We start from the raw sequence: 17,987 nt of genomic DNA, 5'->3' as shown, positions 1-17,987 counted from the left end.
TACTTTTTAATCTTACCTTTCCAGTCCAGCCTACCCCCTTCCAGATACAAAAATACACCAGAATCCAGGCAATTGCTAGAGTAATTGCTAGCGGCCATCGTATTTGCCCCGGTTTTTCCAATCCATCAGTCATCTGGTGCATGTTGCGTCTAGAATAAGCCAACAGAATGGTGTATTTGACAACTAATTCAGAAGATTGTATATGAATGATAACAAGCTGATCCTTGCATATGCACAGGAATGATATAGAGGAAAATTATCAGCTTACTCCCAGAATTCAACCACGGCACTTGTCATGTTGGTGGTGTTTGCTAAGGTATAATTGGAGAAGCAGCGGTCAGTGTTCCATGGGTTCTCACAGTGTTTCCAAGGAAGAGTCTATTTAAGAAAGAGAGAGAGAAAAACCTAAGCAGTCAAACACTTTTTAAGTAAGTATTACCTCAGGTATCTCTCTCTCTACTAGAAATGACAGTTAAGTGGAGAACTAATATACTTTGAGTTCTGCAGTGCACTGACCTCCCTGGGGTGCATGTCTGTCACATAAGTTATTTAACTTCATATCAATTTTGTGAATCAGATGTGAAAATATTTATTTCTTTCTTTCATATATCAGCCCAAATGCTCTGGATATGCCTCTCAGCATGTGAGAGCACATCGAGTGCACTACAAGAAATAAGGGCAGCAGAAAGGACCTCCTGGAGGTCCTGTTACCTCTTGTTGCACTAGGGATAGTAAAGGTGTGATGGTTATTGACCAGAGATTTTAATTTTCCCCTCAGATCAGGGGACAATTAGAAAAATGTAAACTTTCTATTTTCTGCATGCATTTTCTATGTGTCCATTATGCTGTTATCTTTCAGAAGTTCTGAGAAGCAGAACCTGTTTCCACATCATGTCCATTAGAATTAATCTCATTTAGATACAACTTAGATATTCTTCTGCTGGCAAATCTTGGAAAGTCCTCTCAGAAAATGTTGTATTAGGGTAGTGCATGTTATAAATACAAGGATAAGAGGCTTCAAGGGAATTAGAAGTCAATGTTCATCTAATATGGGCCAGTGCACCACTTCGACTGTGACTGACCTTTCACATCAATAACAGATCTGAGGATAAGAAAAAAAAGAAACGATCATGTCACTCCCAGACAGTAATTAATGCAAATTTGGTCAATGGACAAGTTTCTAAAGCTGAGAACAGGCAAGCATGAACAAAATCTGTAGAAGAGACAATAACTGAACAATAATGCATTAATTATTGAGACTTATGTAAGAATGCTTCCTCAGATGGCCAAACCCCACAAATCAGACAAGACCTACTCAGCTGATGAATCATCCTTGAGACGGAAAAAAAGGCAGTTAAAAATAAAAGTTAAAAGAAAAGAAAACAAAGTGAAAATAACAACAATGAACGGAAGTTCAGAGCTTCCATTCCATCACAGACCTTCCATTCCATGGGGATTTCTTTAATAAACCCCTCCACCATTAAACCACGTTGCAATGATACTGTTTCCCAAAAATCTAACACTTGTGTGGCTGCTATTGACAAAAAAAAAAAAAAAACCAACTCAGTTACACACTAGAATTTCTCTCAGGTGAGTTACTGGCCTAGAAGCTTGAAGGCAAAGGGGTACAAGTACTCTCATTAGCACAGCAGAGAAGCAAGGAAGCATGCTTGCGATTAAAGGGCAGAGACAGAAAATAAGTGAAACTAAAAGGGTAGAGATGAAAGAGCTGTGGCTCTGAAGATTAAGATGGGGAAATTTAAACAAATCAGTAAGAAAGAGAAGCCTGTGGCTAATAATAACCTATTATTATGTTTCTCCACTGGTATTCTTGGAACGGAATATTTTCCTCACAGTTTTCTATTCTACATTTCTTGTGCAGAAAAGGAAATTAAAAAGGAGGGATTTTTACAAAGTAGCTTTCCTTTAGCAAGAAAGGGCTTATCCTCCTGATTTCTATGCATTTTGTGTTAACCTCACACCTTTACAGTGAGACAGATTAATCAGCTTATCTACATATCACTTTGCTTTACATCCAACAAACAATTCCACCCCTTCCCCCCTGCCCCCCACTTACAGTGGTAAAGGAATTATACAGGTAGTATATGGCCCATGAAATAATCACAATGTAGTAAATATTTAGCCAAAAGGAAAGGACTGCAGCAGCTAGTCCCACACCTGTAAAGAAGAAAAGAAGAAACAAAAGAAGGCAACTTTTAGTAATGTTTGTACAAGTGTCAGTTGAAGAGCTGCAGTTCAGAAGGACAAATATAACATATGGGGCAGATGCCATTTATGGAATTTTGTAGAAGCCAAGTTAAATTTTTAGAAATACCCTTATAAAATGGTCACTAATTTGAGTGATAGTTAGGTCATCTATAAGTTTAATCACCATGTCCAGTTCTCTGTGTGTTGCAGTAAGCAGTCACATCTGCTGCTGCTGAGATTTTACAGGTATTTTTTACTTCTAGGGAAATGAGCTAAATCAGCTCATTCTGTGAAATAGCAGTCCCACAGAAACCTCTGGCAGATGCATGCGAGTTGAGTATGAATTATAAGACCAGCTGTCCATTTAATACACTGATCCAAGTGCTTGATGCTTAGTATAATGCTATTATGTCATCTCAGACTAAAGAAATGTCAGGGGTTCCACAATGAGAATGACTTGTCTTCTACTCTACATGGAGAATTCAGGGGTATTTTAAAATATTCAGGCTGGTGACAGTTACCACATGACACTAAACACGAGCAAGTGCTGAAAATAATCAGTATAATGCAAAGCAGGATCTATACCACAGCATCACAGAATCATTCAGGTTGGAAAAGACCCTTGGGATCAAGTCCAACCATCAGCCCTACTCTACAAAGTTCTCCCCTACACCATATCCCCCAACATCTCATCCAAACGATGATACCTTGCATTGTGTCCCCTACCAACACCATTAACTCCAGCAAAGTTAGGATACTTATCTGTGAGAAACATTTTCCTCTCCCTGGGTTTTCCCAGTACAAAATTTCCTAGAACAAAATCTACTTAAACAAACTTTTAGCTCACCCTATGCTACTGTCCATCCTACTGTGTGAAGTAGTTTATAAATCAATGTGTAACTTGTTCCTCTTCTGGCCCAGGGGTCAGATCATGAGCTCTTAAGTGTCAAAGGATTTAAGACTAGAGGGTGAAAAGACAGTTTGTGAGGTTTGTGGGTCTGTGCAGAATCTAGACTAAAATCTTGAGGTTCTAGCAACGAGAAACCTCGAACTAGCTAAAAATCAAAGTGTGGAGTGAGCTTGTCTTACGCAATTCAGTATGAAATTGCCATCTTTAAAGTGGCTGGCCTTTGAATTTCAATAGAGAACAACAGGAGATACAAAGCTCTGTGACCTTGACTAGAAATAATGTTTACCAAATTGCTGTGAACAGAGTTCCATACCTGCTCAGACAAATATTGCTAAATTTAAAATGCTATTTTGAACAGTCTTTATATATTCCTAACAAAAAAAAAAAAAACCAAAAAATCAATGTTTTTCAAGTTAAAAAATAAGTTTGTTGAGATTCTAATGTCTAACTCTTGCTGTTTTTAATGGGGAATGATTAATATTCTAGCGTGTTTCACAATTGTTGTTTACACCTCAGAAAGTTAGGGTTTTCTGTAAAATTATGGTTTAAGTAAAAATATGAAGGCATAAAGAAACATTCTTGCCCTGTCACTGTGTGCAACTTTTGCAACTTGGAAACAAAGGGAAAATAACCCAAATTCATACCATACCTTTGAACATTGGAGCAAGCTTCCACACTCCAAGGCCTCCTATAGATGTATACTGACCAAGGGAACACTCCAAAAGAAACAGTGGCACTCCAGCAAAAATTAAAGTAAGGAAATAGGGAATCAGGAATGCACCTAAAAAGAAAGAAGAAAAAGTCTGTTACAATGGGGAAAAACACTACTGAGTTGCCACTATTTCCATCCCTATTATATATGAAAAAACCCCCACTTTTTTTTCCTGTTAAGTGTAACTTTTCCAAAGAGTTAGTGGAAATCACATGCACACTTCTGAACCAGTATCTCAAGAAGTGAAAATATGGGGAAAAAATATATCTCTTCATCATTTGAATATTTTCTGTTTAAGTAAAAAGTTAAAATGCAAAAGCCTTTGTATTTTGTTGCCTTCATCTATCACAGGAGCATGCAGATAGCATAAAGGCTTTAATCAGAACTGGCTGCTTTCCAGCTGAAGTTAGCCTTTTATGGTAAGCTCAGAGTCGGTATCACAAGCTGTATGCAATCCTCTCAAAAACTGAAACCAAAAGAGAGCACTGAAGGGTTGGCGGACAATGTGCTTTAGTTCTGCTCTAATACCTTTTGGTCTTTTAAGAACACCTGCCAACTACAAGTTAGAATAAACTCCAGAACAGACCTCAAAGCAGAGCACCACACTCCAAAGTGGCTCCAACTCTCCTGGACAAGTGTAAAGAAAAAACAAACAAAAAAAAAACAACAACAAAAACATAACCAAACCCAAAGCATACCTATACAGATCAAAAAGCTATGAAAACCAAGTTCTGTTTTACTGATAATTTTTACGGTGAGTTCTAATATACAATATATCAAGGTTGTAAGAATGAAACAGCAAACATACCTCCACCATTCTTGCCACAAAGGTATGGAAATCGCCAGACATTCCCTAAGCCAATGGCATAACCTACACAGGACATAAGAAAGTCAAATTTTCCTTTCCAAGTATCCCGGTCTGGAACATCCGTCTTCTTCTTCTGCACTTTTACTACCAAGGTTTTAGGCTTGTCATTGGTGATCGAAGCATCAACTTCCGTGGAGATCTGTCCATCTGCCACTTTAGTTCCGTTTGTTGCCATGTCTCTGGGTTTGGCGGGAGAGGCTCTGGCAGCAGCCGGACGAGAGATTTCAGCACCAGTCCACGTGGACAGCAGCTTTGCGGCTCGGGGGCGCCCAACCGCGGAGTTGGGGCTTGGCAGGCGAAGCGGGACCCCCCCAGCCCCCAGCGGGGGTGCAGTCTGTGTCAGCTAGGCCGCAATCCTGTACCAGCTGCTGGATCGCCCTGGAAAACACAACATCACACGATTCGGCGTTGCTTCAGCAGGACTTTAGGCAACTTAAAAACATACGGTGACCAGAGACCTCGCTGCCAAAAGAGCTTCGCGATGCGGTGTCTCAAAGGGCTTGGCTCTGCCCTCTGGATTTTTTCTTATGGACTCAGTAGGAGGCTGGGCAGAACTAACATAGTCCCCCAAAACAATCTCCAAGCCTCAGTTATTCATTTTTCGCCCCCCCCCCCCCCCCCCCCCAGCTATGAGTCCACAAAACCAAAATAATTATAAAATGCAGCATCGTAGTGTACATAGCATATAGCCCAGATGAGCTCTCTCCCTCTCTCTCTATATATATATATATGTATGTAAGATGAGTCAGTAATGAGGTTTCTATTTAATAGTCCACTGTACAGTATAGATAAAACAGCCCAGAAATTGGGCAATTAAACTTTTCCATTTAATCGTTCTGTATTTAAAAAAAGTAAAGGCGAATTCTCACAATTGTAAAGTTCCTTTATTTACAAGAAGTCGTGGCTATCAAGAAATAGCACTTGCTGCCTTTAATAGTGAATTAAAAAAGTTATGAACAGCATGCACTTACCTAACACACCTTTCTCTAAAATACTCCCAAAGGAATTAAACAATAAACCAGATGAAGCAACAAGATTTAATCCTGGGTAATGGTGTGGAGTTTTACATGTGGTTATAATTAGCTGTTAATAAAAGACAAATGTTTCACTAAGCTTAAATAAGCACTGTAAGACAACAGGTTGCAGTAATCACCCCTCAGTTTTTGTTTCCTACTGTGGGTTGCATTCTTGCACCTTTTCAAAAACCATTACTGGCACTATATACATTTTCAAAATGTAAATAAAGGAAAAATCAAGGAAGCAAATATGCATTCTGAAAAACGACCTGGGATATTTCAGTCAACTCTAAAGCATGTGTGACTCCTGCAAACTTCTACAGTTCTACGTCAACTGGAAAAAAAAAAGTGAGCTAGTCTCTATTGCATGCCTACTGTATGCCCATTCACTATCAATTTATTGTCAAGTTCCTCTTAACTTCTTTTATTGTATGCCAGTCACCTGTCCTCAAACCAGAGATTGCAACAAATGAAACACTTGCCAGTGTGAAGCTACACCTTACGGCAGCGTTGGCAACATTGGCCATGAGGTCATGCAATGATCAACAATAATTTTATTTACAGATTTGTGTAAAGGAAGATTGAGATTATCAGCCATTCACTTCTAATTGTAAATTATGTTAAAAGAAACATAAAAAAGCATGTCAAGACTGTTATAAACAGTGCTTTTCTTCAACTTCTCATTTCAGATCGCTGCATGATTAAAATGCTTATTATAAGCCCACATCCAACAAGTAATAAAAAAAAAAATTTCAGTTGGAAGCTGAAGAAGAACCAGCTGTGGGTATGTTGGGGTGAGGAGAGAAACAAGGATCATGCTTGTAACCTGCCTCTCTGTTCTACTTCAAGATGAGACTCAAAGAGGGAAACTCCATTTATGTACTTTCACCTCCTCACAAGTCCTGTGTACAGATATCTCCCCTTCATAAAACTGTGGACTTAGTTTTCCATATTTCAATGCAAGTATGTCCAATTTTGTATACCAATAAGTGTCATTTCTGGCTGTAGTCAGAAGTTTGAGCAGTTCAGGTAATGCATTTCCTTACGCACCAGGAAATACAGATCATTGTGTCAGCAAAATGGGGCTTCTGTTCTGAGGCCAGATCGAGATCACGTTGAAACTTTGACCTCCCCACCTACACGTGTGTAAGTCGGTGGTGTAGGCAGCTCCAAGAGCGCACTAACAAATGTGCAGTTTAGTTTGCCAGCACCACCTACTGATGAAGATACAGAACTGAAAGGGTTTCTTTTTAGACAGCACAGGCTGTACGAAGCGAAGGATCATCTGGGTGTTCTAGTACTTTTACAAACAGGTCCTGTTGCAATTTACATTCGGGCTGTGCTTGATCATCAGCAGGAGCTTCGAAGTACTGGAAGAGGCTGAGTGTGTTGAGGATGAGTGGGAAAAGAAACTGAAAACAACATAAAAATCCCCAAATAAACCAACACTACATAGAGAGATATATATGTATGTATATCTCTCATTTGGCTCATAATGAGAGAGAAACTCATCCTCACAGCTGGTACTCCAGGAAAGGATCTGTGTTGCATCTCCAAACTTGAACAACCAAGCCAACAGGCTTCACCCCCTCATATCTATAAACTGGCTCTGCAGGCAAGAGCTGGGCATTGAGCCTGCCCTGGCTGTTTCAGCCCTACCAGGCTCTGGAGAGTTGTGGGTACGCATTAAAGCCTCTGGTTGAATGAAGGGAGTACTTTAGTCCACTCTAAGTGTCCATGACGAAGATGAACTGGAGGGTTAGTTAGAAAATTCTTCATGAATAAAGCAAAGAACCTGTGATTCTGTGAGTCCTCCTGGAAGAAGGTGCCCAGACCTGTTTCAATACTACTGTAATGCTGGATGTAAGGCTGAAACGTCACAAGACACCCCAGCAAGCATGCACATGTCTATGTCAAGGCGGGGGGGGGGGGGGGGGGGGGGCAACAGGCAGCCTGGTGCTTTTAATATTAAAAGAGATTGAAAGCAGTAGTTCAAACAGTCACACGTGGAGATGTGTTTAACTTCATTGTACAGCACAACCTTTGGCAAACACCCCATTGCACACACTACAAGTATTCAGCAAGCTTGGGCAAGCCCAAAGACTCAGCAGGGGCTCACTTTGAGAGGATAGAGGTGGAGACTGACCAGTTTGCATCTGTCCTGCCTGACCTATGCTAATGACATTATTCTATTTGGAGACCATGCTGGAGATTTTACTGGCAGTGATATCTATGCATGGACATCTGTGCATATATGGCAATACAGCAAATCAGTATGAGATAATGAAAATATGCTTTCATTCACTAGGCTTGAAAGTCGGGGGTTTTCATGCTATGAAAAATAATTTTCCCCAAGCCTAAGAAATAATAATAATAATAAATTACAACAATAGAAGTAGCCTCTAACCTCCAATCCACGCTCTCCATATATCAGTAGTACTTCAAAAACTACGATTTACATACAACAATCCAGAGAAACCAGCAATACAGCGGTAAAGATACTTGGTACATGCTCTCTAATCTGATTAGGCAATATCCCACAACACTGAGATTTAAATTTAAAATTGGTCTGACATGGAATGGGACAGAAAGACACTTATGTAAGCTCTGTGGGTTGGCTTGGGCAAAATGAAATACAAATTGTAGTTGTCAGCAAGCAGAGCAGGTATGATGCTTGCTATGTGACGTTATGCTTTGTGGGAAGAAGATGGAGAGATCTTTTAAATAAGTCGGTCTTTGCTCCCCCGGTTCCTTCATGCCAACACTGAGTGTACTAGGAAGGGCACAGCAGCTTCCCACCACATTCCTCAGGGCACAATGGAGCTTCCTTGACTTCAGTTACTAGGGTTGTTCAGCCAAGAGGACAAAGCCCTCTAGAACAGGGTTTTGGACACCATCTGGTTGTCCTGCATCACCACCACATTAGAGAAGAATGACTTGAGAGAGCCAAGCACACATAGCAGCCAAGGTAATAAGCACAACCAGGGAAACTGGAACAAAAAGAATGCCACTTAATTAATAAAAGCATTTTTCTCTCTCCTAGTCTGCATAAAAGTGGATTTGAAGAGTTTAGAACTGGCTGCATAAAATGAAAGTGAACAGCAATATTACTATCATCTTTCATGAGTGATATCAAAAGGCAAGAAAGAACAGTTCAAAAGCACACACACTCAGCAGGAAACCCCGGCTCCTTTAAATGATGAACCTCTGTCACGTTCAAAGTTCATTACTCCCTCCCCTCCAATCCATTGCATTCCTCCCTCCCCGGAGTGCAGCAGCTCCAAGGGCTCCACACAAGGCAAGACTCCGGCAGCTCCATTCAAGAAATACTGAAGAAATGCTGTTATATAAAATGCCACATTGGCTTCATAAAACTTTAAAGGTGTTATTCCTCTAACCTGAGTGGGACTCCAATTGAGCCCACTGGGGCCATGAGTTATTTGCACTTATGATTCTATTTGTATTGGCCAATCAAGTCAAAAGACTGCCATCCATATGCTGAGTTTCACAGCAAAATATATACCCCATGTCAGCAGTGTCTTATGAGATGGGATTAAAACACTGAAAGTGTAAGAAGAGGAGTGCTGAGCTCATTGGACTTCCATTCTGAGATGTCCACAAGGAGAGCTGTTTTATTATTCTTTTATAGCAGGGATACTGTTTGGAAGCAGTAAGCAAAATACTGTGCACATAGATAGTGCACACCAGGTGATATCACACATGCTCTTCTACCACATATATACAGCAGAAACCCATATGCATTGAATAATGCTGCTACTAACTTTTCCTACTGGTACTTTAGATCTTTCATGAAAAAGCTGGCTCAGTTATGTGGACTTCCACAGTGTTCATTTTGATTCAATACTTTGTGCAATGCTCGCTGGCTCGCCAGCCACCACGTCACCTCTGGTTTCTTAACGAGAGGAGAATTTTCCTTTATGTACAATTGCTAAATTGCGTATTGAAACAGATCACGCAAAGAAAAAAAAAAAAAAGCCACAAAAAACAGCCACCAAAAAACATCAACCCACAAAGAGACAAAGCAGACTAATTCTTTTTTCTTTTGGTTCACCTCTTCTGAACTTCCCTGTAGTCTCTGCTGTTCATGAAAAGCCATCACAATTTTTAGAAGTGTTTCACAGTGCTTGTTCACTTATTTAATTTCTTAAGATGGATATGTGGAATCTGGCATCACTGTGACAAAATCAGTGATGCCAGTTGCATCTGCACCAGCATCTGATTCCCCAGCTGAGTGCTCCACAGAGCTCTGGCAAACCATGCTGAGCAAAGAGAAACTAAAGCTGACTTGATCTTTTGCAATATGAAATAATAACTGCAGCAAGAATGATCAGAGGCAAGACAAATGTGGGCAGGAAAAGCATAGCTATTCCAGAAGATGAACTACAGGCAATTTTATTTTCACCACAAAAACGTGCAAATTCTAAATACCGCTGTCTATATTTTCCCTTTGATTTTACCTAAAGGAATTAAAAAGGGGTTGAGTTTTGTGCAAATGCCTGTTTGCGGAAAAGCTTGATAGCAACAGGGCCTTATCTCAGAAATACTATTGGATTTTAGGTGAATTTAATGGCATGAGACTTTCTGTAATGGCTTTCTTGTACTTAGCTTGAATAAAATAAATAGTGGCTCTTATTATTTTTACTGACTAATAAAACATCACTTCACCCTAATTCCCATCTTTAGTCAGTGAAGCACATTAGGTGTTCCAAAGATAATATAGCAACAAAAGAAGGACCTCAGCTGGATCGTAGTACTTCTGAAGTTGGCCCAAAACACAGACTGTGTGTAGGATCTCAATTAGATTGGTTGCTTGTCCATAGCAGCTTGTTATTTTCAAGTTAAAAGCTTCGATTTTCCCTATACAAGTCTACATTTTGACTTTAACATAATCTTCCCTCTGATTAATAAATCAATATATCAGATACACAGCAGTAAGAGTGCCACAGATCTAAGCATCCGTCTGATTAAATTTGTACAGCTAGCTACATTTCTTTCACCATTGACAACAGCAGCACTTGCAGAAGGAAATCTAAATTACACATCCTCTGAACACCTGGTTGTATGAGCTGCACACAGACATTCCTTGCATCTCTCTACTCTTTCTTCTTAACTATTTATACACTGTATGTTTACTTTGCTGAGGCATTTTGGAAAGCTATGCATGCTTAAATATGAAGTGGTAATCCACAAAAGCTGCTGCATCTACAGGTGGTGTAAACTGATGTATTGTTGTCAGCTGAGAGAAGGTGAGCTACATGCTGGAAAATCTTTAGAGGGTATATAAAAGCGTAAAAGATGCATTAAAAACCTACATGCTGCACTACAAAGGTCTTATTTTATGAACAGCACTCTGTATTGGTTAGGGAAAAAAAAAAAGTATAAACGCTTGGTTGAATAAAGAATTATGAAACAGGTTCCAGTAAGATGTACTTACAGTGTATTTCAGAGCCATAGAAACATGTCCTGTACACTGACATTTCCTCCTCTACCCCCACAGTCACCTCTGCTTTGAAAAAGTTACCCAAAAGTGCTGCTTGAAGTGGAGGTTTTTTGAATACAGTAACACAACTAAAAATAACTATTATCACATCACTTATTTGATGTAGCAAGTATAATCATTCCAGTAATAAGAAGCAGGGTTGGCCAAAAAACATGGCTTTGATCAAATCAGTAAGAAGGTATCTAAGAGAATACATTTAAAGAAAGTAGTTTTGAATGCTTTTAAGCAGGTAAGATTGGTCAAGTTTGCATCTTGCAGTGGGATCCAACATGATTGAAATTTGCTGAATTTCTTCTTAGTACTGGGACATGCATAGTGACATGCCCTTATGTGACTTCTCTGATGTCCAGTACAAGCTTGTACACTGCAACTTTTCAGGAAATGGATTAACTTTCATCTCTTGCCTCTAAATTGATTTTATGAAGCTTGTAAATAGAAGTCTTTAAGACATTAGATTCTTCTCTGTCAAACATGGCTGACCCCGATCAACAGGTTCAGAAGTTATTGGGAGCAAAGCAGCAGGCATCAGGCTGTCAAATGATTGCATGCACCTTGCTTCCTCAAAGAAGTGGGATGACAACAGATGCAAACTATAGGTTTATAGTATCTTAAGTACCACTAAAATATCAATCTCTCACACCTCAGACTAGAACACGTGCCTGGAAGGCATCAGTTTGGGGTGAAGGGGAGATAGGATGGAAGTGGTAGGAGCTTCATTCCCTTGCCCATTTGTAAACATTTACAGACAGATTTCGCTCATACTGAAGAAATACACTGACACCTAGTCCCTTCATGCTCTAAGGCATGGCATGAAAACTCATCTGCTTGCTCCCAGTTCTAGCTACCCTTAAAGGAACAAATTTTGTCTCAAGCTACCCAGTAGAGCCTACATGTGAAGCAAAGAAAGAAAATAAGTTTCCTAAAAATATTCTGTCTTGTCTCTCCTTAAGGTGTGCCAGCATTTCTACAGCACTTATCTGTCTCTCATGGGATGCACAAGTTGTCACAAGAATCCGAAGCAGTGACAAAGCTGGCATGCATAACTATGGCTTGAAGACAGTCACACCACCACCAAGAAGGAAAACCATCATCTTTTCAATTTTCCAGTCCTCACATGCAAGAATAATTCAGCACTAATTCAGAAACAAAGATGCAAAACAGAAGCCAAACGTCACCAGAACTGCTCACATTTCTGTGGCATACAGGGAACCCTTCTGAGATACCTGCGCAATTTTGAGCCCAAACCACAAGCATTTACTCCCTAAGTCCAGCTTCAGTTCAGTAATGAGACTTACATTCAGCTTCTGTAGTGCACAGAGCATTCCTGGTGTGAAATTCACCCTTGATGTAAAAGATACAAAGGTCTAACCTGCACAAAGTGCTTGTCTCTTATACAGTATTGCTATCAGAACATATTATGGTCAGATCCTTAAATAAATATTTATCACTTCACCCTCCACAAAAAATGTTTCATAGTTCTTTTTGAAGAACTTACTAGCAAAGGTGTACCTTTACAATTATCAGGGATTCTGTAATCATCCAGAAAAATCCACAATACAAAGAAGAGAAACAAACAAGAAACAAGTTGCAAAATCATGAAAAGTGCAGGCCATATAGCCCACAGCAAGATTATGTTTGAAAGACAATAAATTTTGTTCTTGTTAACATCAGGATAAAGATAAAGCAAAACACACTTGCACCATAAGTGCAAAATTACCCTGACAATCTTGGGAGTCTGCCTGAAGCCTGTGCCAAAAATTGCAATATTTTCTTATAAGTCTGCAATGATTTTTTTCATCTGGACTGTGTATCATTTTTATTTAAAATAGACAATTGATTATGGAGGGAGATGCAAGGAGAGAGAAACTTTTTCCATTCATCATGGAATTATATCAGAACTGAGTTACTGATAACCAGTCTCCTACAAAGCTTTTATACTGACTAACATTACTTCCCAATCAATCACAGCAATTTTAACAAGGCTGTTGGTAGCTATATTTGAGTATATTATAACTCAACTGCCCCTACTACTCTACATTTACACATAAAAAACCTTCCAGGCCAAACTTTGAATAGATTTCCAGCAATTCACAACAGACCAAACAGCCCTTACAACGTGGGGTACCTGCTTGCTTAGACACTTTGGTGATTCCTACCTTATTGAATACGGTGTTTTCTTTGCTGTTTCCATTGTTGTATTTCTTTGCAATAAAGTCTTTGTCACAATATCTATTATTGGCTTCTATACTGACTAACGCAACAAAATATAATCATTACCATCTACTGCAACCACACATCCAGTTTCACCACAGTTAGATATTCAGTAAGCCTTGCTCTAGAGAAGCTGCCCAGCTAAGGACAGCATTCCCATGCTTAGCTGGACTCTTGGCTACTGACTGGACTCCCATCTATTTGAATTTTTATAGAGCAGGGTAATAATCTAAATTGCTGCTGTATAAAAATGGGTTTGCCCGTTGTTCTTCACATTAGTTGGGTATCACTCTTTAGACCTAATTGGTGTTAATAAGCATCTGTGTTGTGCAAACCCAAAGGCCTTCCCTCAGAGCCCACACTGGTAGAAAATGCAACTGCTAGGGAACATGGAGAGGTTCAAAAAAGGTCATGACTGGTGACAGTCAGCATCCTGGTTGATGCTGTCTTAGCATCCAGTATCTCCTTGCTAACACCCAGGAAATAACCCAACATACCAGGTCCTTCTTGGCTACAGAAGCAAGCCAAATATAAGTTAGTGGAGCAGTGGATTTACTGACTGCTCTGAACTGCAGAAATCAAACACGGTCCTGATTTACAGGTACTGCCAGTCACTTGATTTGCTTCCCTTACATACCCTTTTCTCCCATCCACCCCTCTCCCCTTTGCTTGGGAGATGAGGGTGGTAAACAGCCTGCCCATCAACTTTTTCCCCACTGGCCCCTGTTTTGCACCCTGATTTGGTATTTGTGATACAGTTGCCCCAATAGTTTCTGCCTTGGCCAGAGCAGTTCCACTGAGCTGCTGCAGGCAGGAGCTGGGCAGTTCTGACTTCCTGCCTTCAAGGCATTGAGCTTCTGCTGGCTCAGAGACTTGCACAAAGACGAGACCTTGGAGACACACCAACGCAGGAAGCCAGGACAGAAAAAGGGAGCAGCAAGTACAACAGAAAGGCAAAGTAATTTGCCCAAGCAGTAGGCTGGGGCAGAATTTAGAGCAGAGTTTCTCTGAGTGCCAGTGCAATCCCCTAACCTTCAATAATAATATTGCTACACTTCTCGAATAGCCTCTTTTTATTTCCAGCATGTACAAATGATTAGGTATGAAAGACTCTTTGCCTTGTGAAGCCAAATAAAGGCACATAAAGGCTCCAGCAAAGATCACAGTCTCCCTTTATGCAAGAAAAAAAAAAATAAATCTCAGTGTAAGTAACTAGAGGTAGTGTTTGTTATTTAATTTTTCCTGGTCTGGCAAGTTGCATGTTATTGTCTTCCCAAAGAAGACACTATAGTGACATTTGCTGGCATGGAGCCTTCCACTAGGGAAAAGAGATGGAGGAGGTGGTCCTGCAGTGCTGCTGAAGGGTGTCACTGTGCGAGTTGGACTGGAGCATGGCAGCACCCCTCTTAGTGAGACTAGAGAGCTGCTCGAGCTGCTCCTTTAGAAATGGCTAGGGGTCTGCCGTTTGCACAGACTGGTGGACGCAGGAGGGAAGAACTAACTGTATGAAACTGGTCTGCTAGGCCAAATCTGCCATAGCCAGTCCTGGGACAGCCATCATGTTGGGGTTACTAATGTTGTCAGAAGTCTATGAAAACTGGCACACGGCCTAATTCATTGGGAGCTGCTATTTTCCTGAAGACCTACATATTTCCTTTGGTGAAAACATGATGTAAAAACATAATATAAAACACTCTGCGTTCCTTCTGTATGTGCTGATCGTGTCTCCTGGGATTTTGGTTTGTTTGAGGTCTGTAAGCATCTCCCATCTGTCACGGTGTAATTTTTATTTTTTCTTTGAAGTGTTATTGTTTTGGGCAAGAGTAGTTAGTAACATATTGCTCCACACGTCAGAATACATCAGAAAGAGCATCATTTCAGTCTGAAGTTTCTCATTTAATGCAGGCACTGACTACTGATCACCAGCCTGTGAATGACCTGTTTTGTATCAACACTGACAACGTCACACTGCTATAAGCAGCCCACTGTTGAAGGGAGGAGCTGCAGCAAAGGCAACGCTACCTGTTCCAATCTGTATGCCCTGACCAAACTTTCAAAGCCAAAATTCACAGAATCTCATCCAAACACCCAGAATTTCCCTAAATGCAGTGCTCCTCAACCTATAATTTCCCATGTAATTCACAGTACCCAATCAGGCCAAATTTAGACCAGATACTGTCTTAAAATGGATATCTAAACTGAAAAGGCTGTTGTTAACTCTTAATGGTTGAAAAGGCCTATCTTCACCAGTGGGGGGAGGGGAGAGAGAGAAATAAAGAGTGTCTATTCTTTGTATTAGCCTTAAAAAAAATACACAAGTTTCAGTTTCATGCTTCACTATGAAGCCAAAAGGACTAGAAAAACCATTTCTGTAAAATGATGATGAAGAAAAAGTCACAAAATTTCAAAAGCTATGGTATAATAAAAACAGACTTTGGGCAACAAAAATGCTGCATTTTTGTGCTGGGTGTTTCCCTTGGTTTAATGTACTCCTTTCTGCCACCTCCAGTTATCCCCAATATCTGGGGATATTTGGGTTTGTCTTAAATCTAAAAACACTGCCTAAAAATGCCATGGCCAACTTACTCCTCACAGGATGACATCTTGGCATATCCAAGATCCTCTTCTCTGTGTGACTGGGCCAGTCCCTTGGGATGACATCCACAGTGGGACATTGTCTAAATCTTAGAGACCCACCCAACAGACAGGATCCACAAAGCTGTGTACATCAGACACAGGGCTAGGGATGCATTTAGACGAACAGAGAGGTAATGGTCCACACTTTTAGAGGCTGGGTATACTATCGTCATGCAAGTCAAGCTTCCTTCAATTTGTATCACTTTATCACAATTCATCTTTTTCCCCTCCTAACTCCCACAAAAACCCTTATCCTATTTCAGCAGCCATACATAATGCAGGCCTGAACTTCTCCAAGCCTGGTGGAGAGGAGGCAGCTATGGCAGATGCTCTGTTTCCTAGTTTACAAGCCTATCGACTGACAATAGCAGCTGCCAACACTGCTAATTCCAAATGATTCTAATTTTGGTGCTGCCTCTACATTTTAGAGCATGGCTTATTTTAAATAGCCCTATTTTCTGAATAAGAAAAGACTTTACATTTGTGAGTCTTACATGCAGTTATCATACACTGCAAACCAAACTAAACAAAAAAAAAAAAAGACTGCAGGCACATGCACATATTAATACAGTTAAGCCTCTTTCAGCAGAAACATACCCCTTTGGAGGGGGGTGCAGAAGAGAGTGAAAGAGAAGCCCTGAATCTGAGGTTACCCTTTTCAGATACAGCTCCAAGCTAAAGCCAAATTTTCTTTCTGTTCTATTTTCTTTGGTCCTCAAACTTCAAACCAAACCTTTAAGTTTAAATGGGATTTCATTCTGAACTAAAAGCAGTTTAAATGGAAACAAGAAATTCTCCCCTCTCCCCTCCTGCCAAATCATTAATTTGAAGCTGCAATATTGAGGGGCCTAGCAAATCTATAAAACTTTCTGGCTTGAAGCGATAAGGACAAACAATCAGGAAGCTCACTCTGAAGGTAGGAGATAAATGGAACAATTTGCTTTCATTTTCCTTAAAAAATAATTAAAAAAAAAACCCTCATGATAATTTTGAGAATTTTGAAAATGGTCAATACATGAAAACCAGTCACCGTTCATTTTAACTGATGGCTCGTTTGCATTACAATACCAACGAGGTGAGGTTTCACTCCTGTCCCAAATGATTTTAAACCCACAGTGAAAACCTGGCTCAAGACCAGCAGGGGGTCAGGCTCTGCTCCAAAACGTTGGCATCACTCTGAACAAAACCCAAAAGCATTTTGTTTATTTTGCAGCTATGTGTCTACGCCTTGGTTCTGAATTGTTAAGCATCTCAGACTCAACTTTCTGTAACTAAATATCCTGTAAGAGATACAAGTCTTCTCTTACATTCTCCATACACTGATGGCAGCAAGTCTTCGACACATGGCAATGGGGCTCATGTTTGGACGTGGCAAGGCATCAAACCCGAGGCTCTGGGTGCAGCCCCTACTCTTATACATTTCTTGTGCCTCTTGCTGGCATGTCAGCTGCAGGCCCTGGGCAGAGCAAACTTGGGATCCCTTGGTCACATCTGTGTGGTGTGGCATTTCATTTAAAAGCCTAATAGTGTATCTGGGCATTTTTTTTACCTTCTGACTACAGTGATGATTCTAAACAGCTTTTAGCACAGGATTATTTAAATACATCGAAATGTAGTACAAAGGTTTCTGGTATGGATGACATGCATTGTCAACCAATCACTATAATTTTGGTTTTACCTGTCTCTAGCTTTGTAGTTACTAAGCAGCTTCAAAGTTTTGCTGCTTTGGTCAAAAGAAACAGATTGAACAATCCCCTTAGGCATCCCCTGTATACCTGCTAATAACTCTTCCTGTTTGGGACCATTAAGAATGGCTAGCGCTCACACAAAGTCATTCATTTAAAATATAAGACAAAATATCCCCTTTACTTACTGCAGGATAAGCATAGGCTAAGAGTTTTCTA

The 17,987-nt window shown here is 40.2% G+C and overlaps 1 protein-coding gene across 4 annotated transcripts in view; it reads right to left on the bottom strand.

The window, feature by feature from the left end:
* The window catches only part of SLC6A1 (solute carrier family 6 member 1), a 64,087-nt gene that overhangs the window by 15,713 nt on the left and 30,387 nt on the right, over positions 1–17,987 (bottom strand). For 3 of the 4 annotated variants that reach the window (XM_074879701.1, XM_074879702.1, XM_074879703.1), the window contains exons 2-6: positions 4,639–5,076; positions 3,768–3,899; positions 2,078–2,178; positions 269–378; positions 17–149 (exon numbers count right to left, since the gene is read on the bottom strand). In XM_074879701.1, the coding sequence (XP_074735802.1) occupies positions 17–149; positions 269–378; positions 2,078–2,178; positions 3,768–3,899; positions 4,639–4,873 (711 nt within the window). In that variant the 5' untranslated portion in view covers positions 4,874–5,076. The remainder of the gene's footprint in view (positions 1–16; positions 150–268; positions 379–2,077; positions 2,179–3,767; positions 3,900–4,638; positions 5,077–17,987) is intronic. The other variant, XM_074879704.1, reaches the window with a different exon arrangement.

The sequence above is a fragment of the Strix uralensis genome, chromosome 10 (genome assembly GCF_047716275.1).
Source record: "Strix uralensis isolate ZFMK-TIS-50842 chromosome 10, bStrUra1, whole genome shotgun sequence".
NCBI classification, from domain to species: domain Eukaryota; kingdom Metazoa; phylum Chordata; class Aves; order Strigiformes; family Strigidae; genus Strix; species Strix uralensis.
This window is presented reverse-complemented; position numbering and strand designations above follow the sequence as displayed.